The sequence below is a fragment of the Syzygium oleosum genome, unplaced genomic scaffold, assembly GCF_021117445.2.
Source record: "Syzygium oleosum isolate NSW1041296 unplaced genomic scaffold, Sole_v2.1 Sole_v2.02, whole genome shotgun sequence".
Lineage (NCBI taxonomy): Eukaryota > Viridiplantae > Streptophyta > Magnoliopsida > Myrtales > Myrtaceae > Syzygium > Syzygium oleosum.
The window spans coordinates 5,858,806-5,871,386 of NW_026607486.1; the positions used below are offsets into that span (position 1 = coordinate 5,858,806).

At 45.9% G+C, this 12,581-nt stretch overlaps 3 protein-coding genes across 4 annotated transcripts; 1 reads left to right on the top strand and 2 right to left on the bottom strand.

Annotated features, from left to right (window-relative positions):
- Nucleotides 1-3,606: 3,606 nt before the first annotated feature.
- LOC115667192 (uncharacterized) lies at nt 3,607-5,380 on the top strand. Of its 2 annotated transcripts, none has more exons than XM_030588814.2 (3): nt 3,607-3,742; nt 3,846-3,983; nt 4,098-5,380. In XM_030588814.2, the coding sequence occupies exons 2-3, from the start codon at nt 3,866-3,868 to the stop codon at nt 4,610-4,612; spliced, it is 633 nt and encodes a 210-aa protein (XP_030444674.2). In that variant the 5' UTR covers nt 3,607-3,742; nt 3,846-3,865; the 3' UTR covers nt 4,613-5,380. The 2 variants fall into 2 exon arrangements, with proteins under 2 accessions (XP_030444674.2, XP_030444666.2); XM_030588806.2 differs by having other exon boundaries at nt 3,615-3,746.
- A 44-nt stretch (nt 5,381-5,424) lies between these two features.
- Nucleotides 5,425-10,286, bottom strand: LOC115667125 (pentatricopeptide repeat-containing protein At5g42310, chloroplastic). Its single transcript, XM_030588743.2, has 5 exons — nt 8,429-10,286; nt 7,534-7,686; nt 7,362-7,433; nt 5,813-6,040; nt 5,425-5,601 (listed from the first exon to the last, which is right to left on the bottom strand). The coding sequence occupies exons 1-4, from the start codon at nt 10,226-10,228 to the stop codon at nt 5,927-5,929; spliced, it is 2,139 nt and encodes a 712-aa protein (XP_030444603.2). The 5' UTR covers nt 10,229-10,286; the 3' UTR covers nt 5,425-5,601; nt 5,813-5,926.
- Nucleotides 10,287-10,757: 471 nt separating this feature from the next.
- On the bottom strand, nt 10,758-11,498 carry LOC115667136 (BAHD acyltransferase BIA1-like). The gene has a single exon (XM_030588756.2). The coding sequence runs from the start codon at nt 11,496-11,498 to the stop codon at nt 10,758-10,760; it is 741 nt and encodes a 246-aa protein (XP_030444616.2).
- Nucleotides 11,499-12,581: the final 1,083 nt, after the last annotated feature.

A 12,581-nucleotide genomic window follows, 5' to 3' on the forward strand; every position in this document is an offset into this window, starting at 1 on the left:
CGATCCCACGTTGTTTTCTCTGCTCCTTTCGGAGTCGGACCCGAAGGAGGTGGCCGCTTTTGGCCCGAGGCGTTCTTCGAGAGCCGTTTCTGTCCATAAGTCCAACCCGAAAGCTACCCACTTCAATACCCCCTCGCGTAGATGGTTGCGATCTAGTCGGCTCGTAATAGGGTCAAATCTTTGCTAAAGCTATTCATGGAGACTTTGCGGAAACTTCGGTGTTGTAAATGTGTATGTCTAACCTAGAGGTGAGCGGTTTCGAATTCTTTACTAATTTCACCTTAAACCTGAAACCTTCCTATCGGAAAAGTTTTCTCATTTTTTGAAACCGAGAATCTAGGAGTGTCAGAATCGAATTGAATTGGAATCAAACCAAAATTTCGTGCATTTTCGGTTCGTTTCGGACAATGAAAAATAACCGTTTTTATGTTCAGATTCGGATAGTTTCGGTTCGGTTTGGTTCGGTTCGGTGAACTGAAAATCGCCCCCCTTCTTAATATTATAGTTTACATAATATCTCTTCTTTTTCACTAAACCAAGAAAACCGAAAACCAAACCCAGGTTTTCGGTTCGGGTCGCGGTTTGGTTCGGTTCAATTGCTCAACCTAACGGTTCGGTTCGGTTTAGACTTTCTGAAAAATCGAACTGAATCGTAGACACTCCTACTGGAATTTACCCTACATATCTTAAAATTTGGAACTTACCCTGTCACAAGTTCCAGAGTCTAACGGGTTTTTTTTTTTTAAGTTAAGCAAAATGGAAGTGAATGCAACAACAAAAATGAAAGTTCCTCCTTTGTCAATAGCAACAACAAAAATGAAAGAACCTTATTTGTCACACTCGCGTTTGGGGACGACTCTTCTTCTCCTTCATCGCCCGATGATTCCAATTTTTTTGATCGGAGTCATCTCCTCACATCTCTCCACCTCCATTGACATAGTATCTCGATACATCAACTTCACACATACACAACAATAATAGAACATAATCAGAAGGCGTTCCTATAATTAAAGCAAGTGAGATTTAAAATCTATATTATCGCCATACATGTTAACATATCGAGACTATTTAGATTTTGAGAATGATTCGTTAAGTTTTATTTATAAGTAGGAAAACATCAAGAGCCATCCTCATTTTTAAACATGTATTGTGATGGTCTTGTCACTTTTTACAAGGTCAAGTCGTCCCCACCTCTCGGGCACCTGTTGATGGTCTCTTTATGCTTCATTCACAAATCCCCTTGCATGCTGATTATCTTGCAATGGTGTCATTTGGCTGAAATTTGTTTCACGTGTATGTCACCTTGCAAGGGCATCACATGGCTGAAACTGATTTTGGGTCTTAGCTGAATTTCGAGTTGTGTCTTTAAAGGCAATTTTGGAAAAAATAGAGTAACAGTTCAGGATTTTCTCATAAGAGTTTTGCAGCAGCCAAGTGCTCTTGGAGAAGCTAAGGCTAGTTGGACAGCATATATTACTATAACCAAGAAGCTTCAAAATGGGGGATTGATGAGTTCTCGTTCTTCTTGGAGAACAACACCCTTAGGAGCAAAAGAAAAGGCCATGTGCAGATCTTTAAAAGGAAGACCATGCACACATTAGATTTTTCGGATCCCGGTTCTCAATCTGATTCCCAGTTCTTGTTCCCGAGTCCTAAAAAAATGGAATCGGGAATTGGACCGGGGTTATTGGAACCTAGAACTGAATCGATTTCCATTGGTCCAGTTTCTTGATTCTCAGTTCTACCCTGAAACCGTACTCACTCTTACCTGACTAAAATGTCTAGAGAATCTCTCGATAAAAGTAGTAGGTTTGGTTGAGTGGCCTCCATATTCGATCTACATAAAACGTTTTTCGGAGATCAAAAGCAACGAGCTTACATTGGGGAAAAGCGGCTTCCCCTTCCGACGAGAAGGAAATCATTTTTCCGAAACCACCAATCAAATGAAATCTCAATAAATTCCCTAAAAACGATTTTCATGGAAAATGTTTTTCTTTATCATTAAGTTTTCAGTGAAACAAACACATCCTAAATTATATTTCATATGTCAAAAGCAAATAAATGCCATTCATTACACAAGAAATAATAAGCTCAAAATTCCAAAGCATCGTTAAATACATGACATTTGGGACTTTAGAGAACCAATGAAAGGAGGTCAGCCGAATGAAGCTCCACAGAATAAAGTTCATGACGAATGCCATCATCAGGATTCCCGCGAAAATTTCGAAAAAGAAAATGTGGCGGGAGATGGACTCATCTGTCTGTCGACTTTTTCGCTCTCACCCCTGAGAAACCAAACTTCGCCTTACGTAAAGTTACCACCTCCGTGAAAAAGGAAACACTAATCTGAAGATAAAAAAAGATGGAACCATCCATTCTATATATTTATTTAATTTGCAGTTGGAAATTAACCCCTGTCAAAGGAAAAGAAAATTGAATAGGTATTTTTCATATAGTTTAGGAGCTACGTTGAACATTAGACTAAAGTTTAGATATTATAGTAAATAAATTAAAAGTTCGGGGGCCACATTGAACATTGGCTTATATCGAACAAATTAAAAGTTCAGAGACCACATTGCATATTAAGTCAAAGTTCAGGGACTATTTCTGCCATTATCCCTAGAATGATCCATACAGTAATTAGTTCCCTCTGCTTATTACCTTTTTTTGTTGTTGCTAAAACCCTTTGCTTCCCGTTTGGTTCAGCTTTCCCAAGAGGCTTTCGGTCTCTAAAGCCTCTTGGGAAAATGCTGGGGCATTTGGTAAGTGTTTCCAATGGACTTTAGGCCGAAAACCAGCATTGGGAATGCTAAAACTAATTTTTTTTCTTCCCAAAATGCCTTCACTAATTCTTTAAAATTCTGATTTTTCCCCTCGTTGTTACTGTTCATCTTCTTTGCGCAAGGGCGATTGGCCAGAGCTAATGAGGCCAGACCGGGACAGCGAAGGGCCGAAGAGAGGCCGGTGAGGAGTCGGTGAGGTTGCTTGACCTTGGCGACGGTTGCTTGAGGTCACGCGACCTCAGATGGCCGTCAGCCTGGGTTGCATGACCCCAAGCGACAGCCGCTCTGAGGTCCCACGACCCTCACCGGGAGTCGGACGACCTCGGGTGACAGCCGCCAATGTCAAATCTGGCTCGCCAGCGGCTGCAGCCCACTCCGACGAAGGGTTTACTTTTTTTTTATAATTAAAAACATGAACCCAAAGCCTTTTGCAAAAAAAAATTACTAAACACTATTTGGACCAAAGTAGCTTTATAAATGATTTTTCACCAAACACCATTTGCATTTCTCAAAGGGGTTTTAAGTTAAAAGTATTTGCATTTTTTCAATACTCAATTGCAAAATTGGACCAAACGGGGTGCATTTCATGGATGTGCCGAATTAGCAATCAAATCAGGCACGTGTAGGTGCTCGATTAAGAACGGAAGCAATGCAAATTCATGCATCCATCCCCATATAGCAAGTCGACATAAATATGCGCAATCTGCCGAAAAGGGTATGATCAAACTCAGAGGATCTCCCCCGTCCAAAACGAAACGGAATCGTGGCCGTCGGATTGAGGGAAGTGACCGTTATAGGCTCCACCCTTTTCCTCTCTCTCCCCGAATTCAAATCCTTCCTCCCCTCCGCTCCCTCAATAAAACCCCCACCCCAAGAAAAAGAGAGAGAGCGAAAGCCAAGAATCAGAAAAGTGCAGAGAAGTTGCAGGGCAAACAACAAAGCTTTCAGCGATTCAATTCGTGGGTAACTTCTTCTTCCTCTTCTGTGATCTTCTCCGTCTGTAATCGCCGAAAACATTCGATCTTACCCCTCTCTCTCTCTCTCTCGCCCTGCTTGTGCCAGATCGGTTTGCGTTTTCGGGGATGTCGAAAATGAAGCTGGACCGCAAGCCTCCGCTCGCCAGATCCCCGGCCCGCCTCCGTCCCCGCCGGATCCTCCGGTCGAGCACGACCACGATGAAATCTTTGCAGACCCCACCAGGTTTGATTCTGACTTCCCGCACATTTTCGTTGGAGGTCGTTTGCATCGCAGCAATTTGCTTTTGCGTACGCGCGCGCGTGTCGTCGTGATGGGATTTTTGAATGGCCGCGTCAGGATCTTTGACGAAATCGGAAAAGCTGAGCCGCGCGTGGGACATCGACGAATCGGAGATCCGCCCCGAGTACCGCTCCATCTCGTGCGAGCTCCGTGCGCTGACGCAGATGGTCCGCGACGAGCTCAGCAACGCGGATCCCGCGGACTCCTTGTTCGCCAACAGCTTGGGCGCCGACACGGCCTCTGTGTTCGAGAGAGGGAGGTTCTACGACGTGTACTCCGCGAGGAGGAACGAGCGGCTGAAGAGGAAGAAAGGCGGCGGGCCGGGGGAGGAGAAGAAGGCCGCGTACGACCTCGGCGTCACGGTTGAGCCGGCAAAGAGGAGGGGGGAAGGGAAGAAGCTGGAGAACCTGAGGAAATCGGTCTGCGCGGCTTACTCCGTGGAGAGGAACGAGGGGACCCCGGCTCCGAGATACTTGCTCAGAAGCAGCATGAAGCCTCCCCTGGCCGTTAGCTATGAGAAGTCCGCCGTCGGTGAGCGAAGGATCGGAGCTCGGAGAGTGAAGAAAAACTGAGGATCGAAATGATCGCGAAGGAGTTGAGGGTAGGTGGCGGTAAAGACAAAAAAAGGTTTTTTTGATTCGAACTGCGTTTTGAAATTCCTCTTGGGACGGAAGTGTTTGGTTTGTCTATAAGATTTGATTTGTGAGCGTGCAATGCATGAACGTTAATTCTGGGGATTGTTCGGCTAAATCAGTTCGGCAAATGTTTAAAAGTGTTTGCGGAACGGAATCTTTTATTGCCGTGGTTCTTGAGAAACTACGTAGACGAGTGATTTCAGAAGTAATTACAGCTTGAAACCTGGGGCAATGTGTGGTGGTGGGCGAGAGCAAAGGAACGATTTACATGCGAAAGAGTAGTCAGAAAGTTACTCGTGAGAGGAGCTCATTACATCCGCCAAGATCGGCACAAGTGAAGTTGGGATATATAGTAGTCTAACAAAACAAGTAACACATCTTGGTTTCAGTCCCTCTAATCAAGAGTCAAATGAGTATCGAGTATAGCAAAAACCCCCTCCATTAGAGAGGGGTCAAGAAAAAAGGATTACAACGCATGTTAATCCGATATAAAAGAACTTCTCCACATTCACGAGAGGATGGAGTCCGAAAATGATGCCCCGGCCAGAGCGTTGAGGCGGGAGCCGGGCGCTGGGGGACTCATTTTATCCTGCATTTCATGACATATTCCGTTTAAGCAGAACTTTCTCCAAAGGAAATTCAGAGTAAACCCAGGAACTGTATGAAAAGTACCAATTTTCCATTTACAATAAATAGAGTTATTAATTACATTCCAGGTGAAAGATGCGAAATATAGTACAAGGCTCTAGTGTCGCATTGTATTCTGTTCAACGTTTGTGAACACGAATATCCTTTGTCAAAACATGTGTATCTGTTTAACTTCTAGCTTTGAATCCCAAAGGAGTCGTCAATGTTATCAAATGAATCTACGAGACAAGTGGCGTCAGCTTCTTGCAATTTGATGACAAGGATGGATGATCTGTTTCCTGCAAAACAGCAAAGGTTGAGTGACGCAACATGAAACGCAAATTTCAGCTACGATCTTCAGTAGTTCCTAATCCCCCAAATCAGAATTTTCAACTCACCAAACCTGAAATTAACCTTTTTTTTTTCTTTTTCAATCTAATCAAGCAATGAAATCTAGTTGCTCGACTGCCATGGTTATCACATTACATAAAGCAGAGATGATCCACTGACCTAAATTGATAGCTGAGTAGATCATCAACAGAGAAACTACTTTACAATGTGCTTTGGCTGCATGACTTGGGCTTGTATAACCATGATTTCACAGGGCAGACGTTTTCCTCTTTCTTATCTCGATCTCAATGTCTGCTTCATGTATCTCAGAGCAGACCGCAACATAGCTCTGGCTTTCCTGTCAGGCATGCACCCAGATAATATCATCTCTTCGTACACCTCTGGAACCTGAATTCCCAGCCAAAAAGAAGGATTAACATGCAATATATGATGCTGAAGGCGATCTAAACACGCAAGTAGGTAATAGGTTTCAAAATCTATTAGAAACTTGTCTGTCATTTTAGTTGTTGGCAGATATTAAAGACGATCCATTGCAAGTAGATACAGTGAGCCATGGACAATATTGAACATTGCTATTATCAACAAAGAAAGAACAATAATAATGTGCCACCTATCAAGTAATCATAATAATTACTACTAATACTACTAATATGATGGTTATTATAATCTAATGTCGGGCAGAATAGAACACTGTATACACAAACAATCTAACATCTAATCGGCCCAAGAGAATAATTGTTCAAAAAGGAAATAAGATAGGGAAATGCAGAAGATGCAAAGCTACTGTAGTCAGTATTATCTCGAGACTAACAACAGCTCCACCAACAACATATTCTGGAAAGCTGCTACTCTTACTACAAGGAAAAAAGAAAACCTAAAGTTATAGGTCTCTCAGCTCCATACACTCCAAAAATAAACCACATGTGGCACGAATGATAAAGAGGCCAACAATTATTCAGTTCATTCACCCACATTAGCTGTTTCTTAATAGCTCTGAGTTCGCCCAAACAACATTATATTTCTTCCCCTCCTTACTGTTGGCGCTGCAAAGTCAATGTAAAAGCAAATAACAAATTGGTCTAAAACCAAATTCCTGGTAGCAGTGATGGCAGAGATACTTTGGTGAGAACCTGATCCAGATTCATTACTAAAGCAGGATAAAGCTTTCATATTGAGTCTCTCAGGGTGGTTATCGAGGGAAGGTTAGCTACATCCAGAAGGCAGATAGACGATGGGTGTGCTTGGCTAGTCGATGACATCCACAAGGCCCCTTATCAGTGCAAGAGCCATTCCCTTCTCTAACAGCTTAAAGAACAAACAATAGCAGGAAAATGATGTCTGGACAGACTACTGTCCCATTGTTCATCTTTGCCTTTAAACACGTAAGCCTGAGGTAAACTGACTTTGGAAGAGAAAAGATTATACTGCTGGCAGTCTTCCCAATAGTGAACTCCATCACACATCAATTTGTGATGGTTAAGGAAACACAAAATTAAAGGCCATGTAAATGTGGAGTGAATCTGACTGAATGGACACATGGAAAGATTCTCAACATTGAAAACCAAGGAGCTCTGCATACAAACAATAGGACATCATGGAAGTTTTTCTTTTTGGGAGATGATATCATGGAAGTTAAGTACTTCAATATGCCAAATCTGCATTGAATTCTGTCTAGTGTCTATTTTTGCAACAATGAAATGAGTCATACCTTTGGAAACTTATCCACACGAATCAGGGCTTTCATGAGCGTCGTATATGTCACTACGTCTGGTTTCAGATTCTACAATTATAGGGAGTGCAAGTGACAAAAAGTAAAGACACCAACAATTTAGACACTGAAAAATACACAAGAAAGTAAAAGCAAAATTTTGTTAACTTACGTTTTCCTTCATGTACTTCAACACAGCAAAGGCTTCGGCATCCCTTCTATCCACCCCAAACGCGTTGATCAACGAGTTCAGAGCAAATAGACTGGGCTTTAGACCATCGGCTCTCATGAGCCTGAATGCATCTAATGCTTGGTCGGACATACCCTGTTGATAAATCGTAAACTGATCAACTAGAAGCTTAACATGCTCTTACATTTTCAACTATTTGTGACACTCGAATCCTCTCTCTCTCTCTCTCTCTCTCTCTCTCTCTCTCTCTCTCTCTCTCTCTCTTATTCTTTTTTGGCTAGATGTGTCACAATCAATCGCTAAACAAAATCAACAGGCATGATACAAACACAAAGAGGATGAAGAGGGAGAATTATCTAAAGGGGTGGTCCTTTCAACTGAAGAGCTTGTAGCTATGTACAATGTCAATAGATATAGAGCTTGAATACCTCAAAGTTCTTTAAGTCTTAAAAACTCCCCAGAGTACAACTAGTCTACTTGTTGCAAAATGGTAGTAACCTAGTAATGCTATTAAGTGGACCATTCCATTGTAGAATCATAATAAGCAATCAAGACAGTAACTACAACTGAAGGTGCAAGTGCAACGAAAAGAAAGTAATCTTCAAACCCAAGAAAAAAAATCAGTGTTAACAAGAGTTAAGCTAAGAGTAAGCGAATTTATAACATCTAAGAATACAACTAAGAGCAAACTTAGGTAATCTTCACCAGTAGACAAACATAGTAAAAAGAATGACTAAAACAGAATGCTTTTTTATGGTGGCTTGGGGCTGATATACTTGAAGAAGGCAAGATTGCATCCGATCATAATTAGATACTGAAAAAAGTTTTTAACCGTGAGCACTCCACAGAATGGATAGGAGTGAAGATAGCAACCTACCCTTTGAGCATAAGCATTTATTAAAGCATTATACATCGTAGATGATGGCTTCAACCCTGCAGACTTCATATCGTCCAAACAATCTACAGCATCATTGAACCTCCCCGACTGACCATATATATCAACCAGCGTGGTGTACGTCACAACATTTGGAAGCAAGCCTTCCCCTCGCATCTTACCCAGCAAGCTCTTTACCTCCTCCCACCTCTGCCGCTCCCCAAAAGAATTAATCATAATGTTATATGTCGTAGTGCAAGGCGAGCAACCCCTCTCCTTCATTTCCTCAAACAACTCTTCTGCTCTGTCATGGTGTCCTGCTTTGGAATGACAATCAATGAGAGTATTCCATGTAACGTTACATGGCTCAATCCCCTCTGATAGCATTCGATCAAATGTATCCATCGCATGATCAAGACAATTATACTTCCCAAAAGTATCAATCATCACATTGTAAAAATGCCTATCGGGGCGCACCCCGCAACTTTTCATCTCCCTCAAAACCTGAAAGGTCCTCTGCCACTCCCCTTTATCACGATAACCAGCCAAAATCCTACCAAAAACAAAGGAGTTGGGCTGCAAATTGCTTGCTTCCATTTCTTTCAACACAATTCTTGCGCTTTCCCATCTACCTGCATTTACATATGCATCAATAAGAAGACTATAGGTATGCTCATCTGGCAATACCCCGTTCCTTTCCATCTCTGATACAATCCACTCCGCATCCCTCAGAGACCCCGTTTTCACGTAGCCTTTTAACAAAGCATTAAAAGCCCTCGTCCTCGGTTTCAACCCACCTTCTTTCAACTCCTCGAAAACTGCTTCTGCCTCCAAAGTCCTACCAGAATTCCCTAATGCAGATATAACAGCAACGAGAGTAGCTGTCTTAGGACTCAACCCACAACCTTGAGCCACGCCAAGAAAATGCAAAGCCCTGTCTGGATCACCAGACTTGGCAAAACCGACGATCACGTCGTGAAACAACTGCGCATCGAGCTCAATCCTATCCAACTCAATCTCCCTATAAAGCCTTTGCAAAATCGAAGTATCTATCTTATTACTCCGCGTAAGAGACTGAATGATCAAGCTGTAATTGACAAAATCCGATTGGTACCCGTCCTGGCGCATTCTGGACATCAAATTCAGGGCCTTCTCCAGATCGTCGTTACGAGCACAAGCTCCAATCAGGGCATTGTACGTCAGGGGCGTCAGAGTCTGCCTCTGAGACAGCAGAAACGCTTCGTAGAGCTTCTCGGAGCGCCCGAGCGCGTGGATGAGGATCGAGTAGAGAAGCTCGTAGGAGAAGCAGAGGTTGTGCTTCTGGAGCCACGAGACGACGGCGTAGGCGAGCCCAGTGGACGGAGGAGAGGAGCAGAGAGACTTGAGAAGCGAGTGCCAGAGGGGCGCGGGAACGGCGCGGTACGACTCGGCGAGCTGGAACTCGGCACGATCGAGCGAGGTCGGGGACGCCGAGTCGGAGTCCGCGGAGCCTACCGAATTGGCGAGGAAGTTGAGGAGGGGAGCGAAGTCGTAGCGACGGCTTTGGAGGGAGAGAACGTCGTCGTCGCCTTCCACTTCCAATTCTCGCAGTTCATCGCCATCGAGCTCGACGTCGGGGCGGAGTTGCGGAGAGGCGGAGGGAGAGGAGCAGTCGGAGGCGGTGAATGCGCCGGCCGTGGAGGAGGAGGAGGAAGTGGCGGAGGAGAGGAGGAGGAGGGGGTGGTGGTGGCGGAGGAGAGCCGGCGAGTTGGGGAGGTGAGCTGAGGGAAAGCGAGTTGGGATTGGCGGATGGAGTGCGAACATGGCTTAGACTCGCACCGAGAGAGAGAGAGAGAGAGAGGCAGAGAGAGAATCTGCAATGGTGTGGGAGTTTTTGTGGAGGTAGAAGACGGGGAGGGAAGGGGTGTTCTATCGTTACCCATCCGCAGATGCGACGCCGTTCCGTTGCCCGAGGCGACTACCCCCAAAAAAAAGATATAACTGATATTTATCCACTTTATAATTTTTAAGTCCCATATTATTTTTGTATCGAGAAATTTCAGCAATGATATCACGGGTTATAAATATCGTTCGATGGTTAAAAAATCAATGTTGTATATTGAGAAATTTCAATGAGATCTTTGCAAATTACTGACGTAAGTCTTTTGAGAAATTCTCTATGTGCGCTTATGTTATTCCGAACTCGGCCATTGACGTTTCCAGACATGAAGTGAGCTCTCCCCAGTACAAGCTAACTGCGAGTTCAAGAGCGCCAAACGAACCGACATTTTTGAATGAAATGGCTCATTCGTGTTCAAGACGAGCAGGACGGAGAGAGCGCGACGATCTCCGATCATCTGCGGGGCTCGAGAGGGCTCGGCTCGACGGAAGCGTACGAGAGGAGCTCGCCGTCGCGCTGGAGCGCCGCCATGTCCTCCTCGCCCAGGGTGACCCACGCCTCGATCCCGTCCCCTCTCCGCGTCTCGATCAGGAACACCAGGTTCTGATAGACCGGCAGGTTGATCCAGCCCGGGCTGACCCACACCGGCTTGCCCCACCCGAAATCGGCCTCGTAGACCCCGACGTTGAACAGGCTGCTGAACCCGAAGTAGTCCGCCTCCTCGTCCCCGTACACCTCGCTCATCTCCTCCAAGCACTTGTAGACCCGAGACGTCGCCTCCTCGCCGGCCAGTCCCGCGAAGAACTTGACGTTCAGCTTCAGGAGCGACTCTCGGAGCGCGCTCGTGAGGGACTGGAGATTCCTCTCTGATTCGGGGTCGGATCTCGCCGTCGCGATCCAGATCAGGTTCCCGATCATGTGCTCCGGCAGCGCCGCCGAGCTCTTGTTCTTGCTCCGGAGGTTTATCATGTGGGAGAGCACGGACGGCCGCCGCGCGCCGTCCCGGCGGGCCTCGGTGGCGGCAATGCAGCGCCCCCATATGAAGGCTGAGATTGCCTCGATCCAGGTCGGGTGCGCCACCAGCGACGGGTGAGCCGCCGCAGACTTGATTGCCGCAATGGCGGTGGCATCGAAGACGAAGCGCTTGGTCACGCAGGTGCTGAATTTCAGCAGCGCCGGCCAGATCTTGAGCATGTAGTCGCTCGGGATTGACTCACTCTGCAGGAACAGTGACGGAGCGATGAAGCTCGGGGTGACTTCTCCGGCAGATCCGCGCGCAGTGGCCGACCAGGCCTTGAGCAGCGTCACGCACGTTGGGCCGTCGATGATCTTGTGGGAGAGGTAGGCGCCGAGGGGCGATCCCCCCGCACTCGAACACGTTCACCTGGACCATGACCACATGAATGCCATCTCCGTCACTGCTCGTCGATTCTAACAGAGAAGGCTTGTCCGGGAGGAGCTTGCCGATGACTTTCGCGTCGGGGCACGCGAGGACATCAGAGAGGGAGCAGTTGACCTTAGCCTCAGCGTAGGAGATGCCGTCGTCGTTGCAGTCGATGTAGAGGTCGTCCTTGATCTTGCCGGTGAACGGGTAAAACTCCGGCAGGGCCTGGGAGGCGGATTGCTTGAGGCGGCGCAGGGCTTCGTCGGTGGAGAAAGCGGTCGGAGCATCATAGAAGAGGATCATGGGGATGTGGGCGGCGGTGGGGACGAGCTGGTCCAGGAGGGAGAGCCTGTAAGTCCAGAGATGAGCCGGCGTGGGGGAAGATGGCTTGACATGCTCTTTGGAAATGATCTCGACCTCCATTGCTGCGAATTCTTCTGAGACTTAGCTTAGCTTGACGTTTGAAGAAGAAGAAGATGGAATCCGAGTTGTCTCTATGATGAATTTAAAAGGGTTGGCGTTCATTTCGAAGAAGAAAACGGACTTCGTGTGTGATTCTGCGATCAGCGCTTGCTCGGAGTCCATTTTGGTTTTTCTCTGTTGGGTTCTCTTGGCGGGAGATAGCTGGAGCGATCGACATTGTCCGGGGTACGAGAATTCCGAAGAACTACATTGCTCCTTTCTCCTTTGTTCCCACCAACGTGGACGTTAGCCTGGGATTGTCTGTCATCTGCGTAACTACTGTCAAATTCTCTTCACTGTCTTTTTATGCATGAGGAGCCTTTGCCACAAATTAGATGATGTTAGACATCCTTCGATAGCCCCGAAAATAGCGGGAGCACGTTCTGGATCCTCGCTAACAAAGACACCGAAGCTTTTCCAGAAATCATATA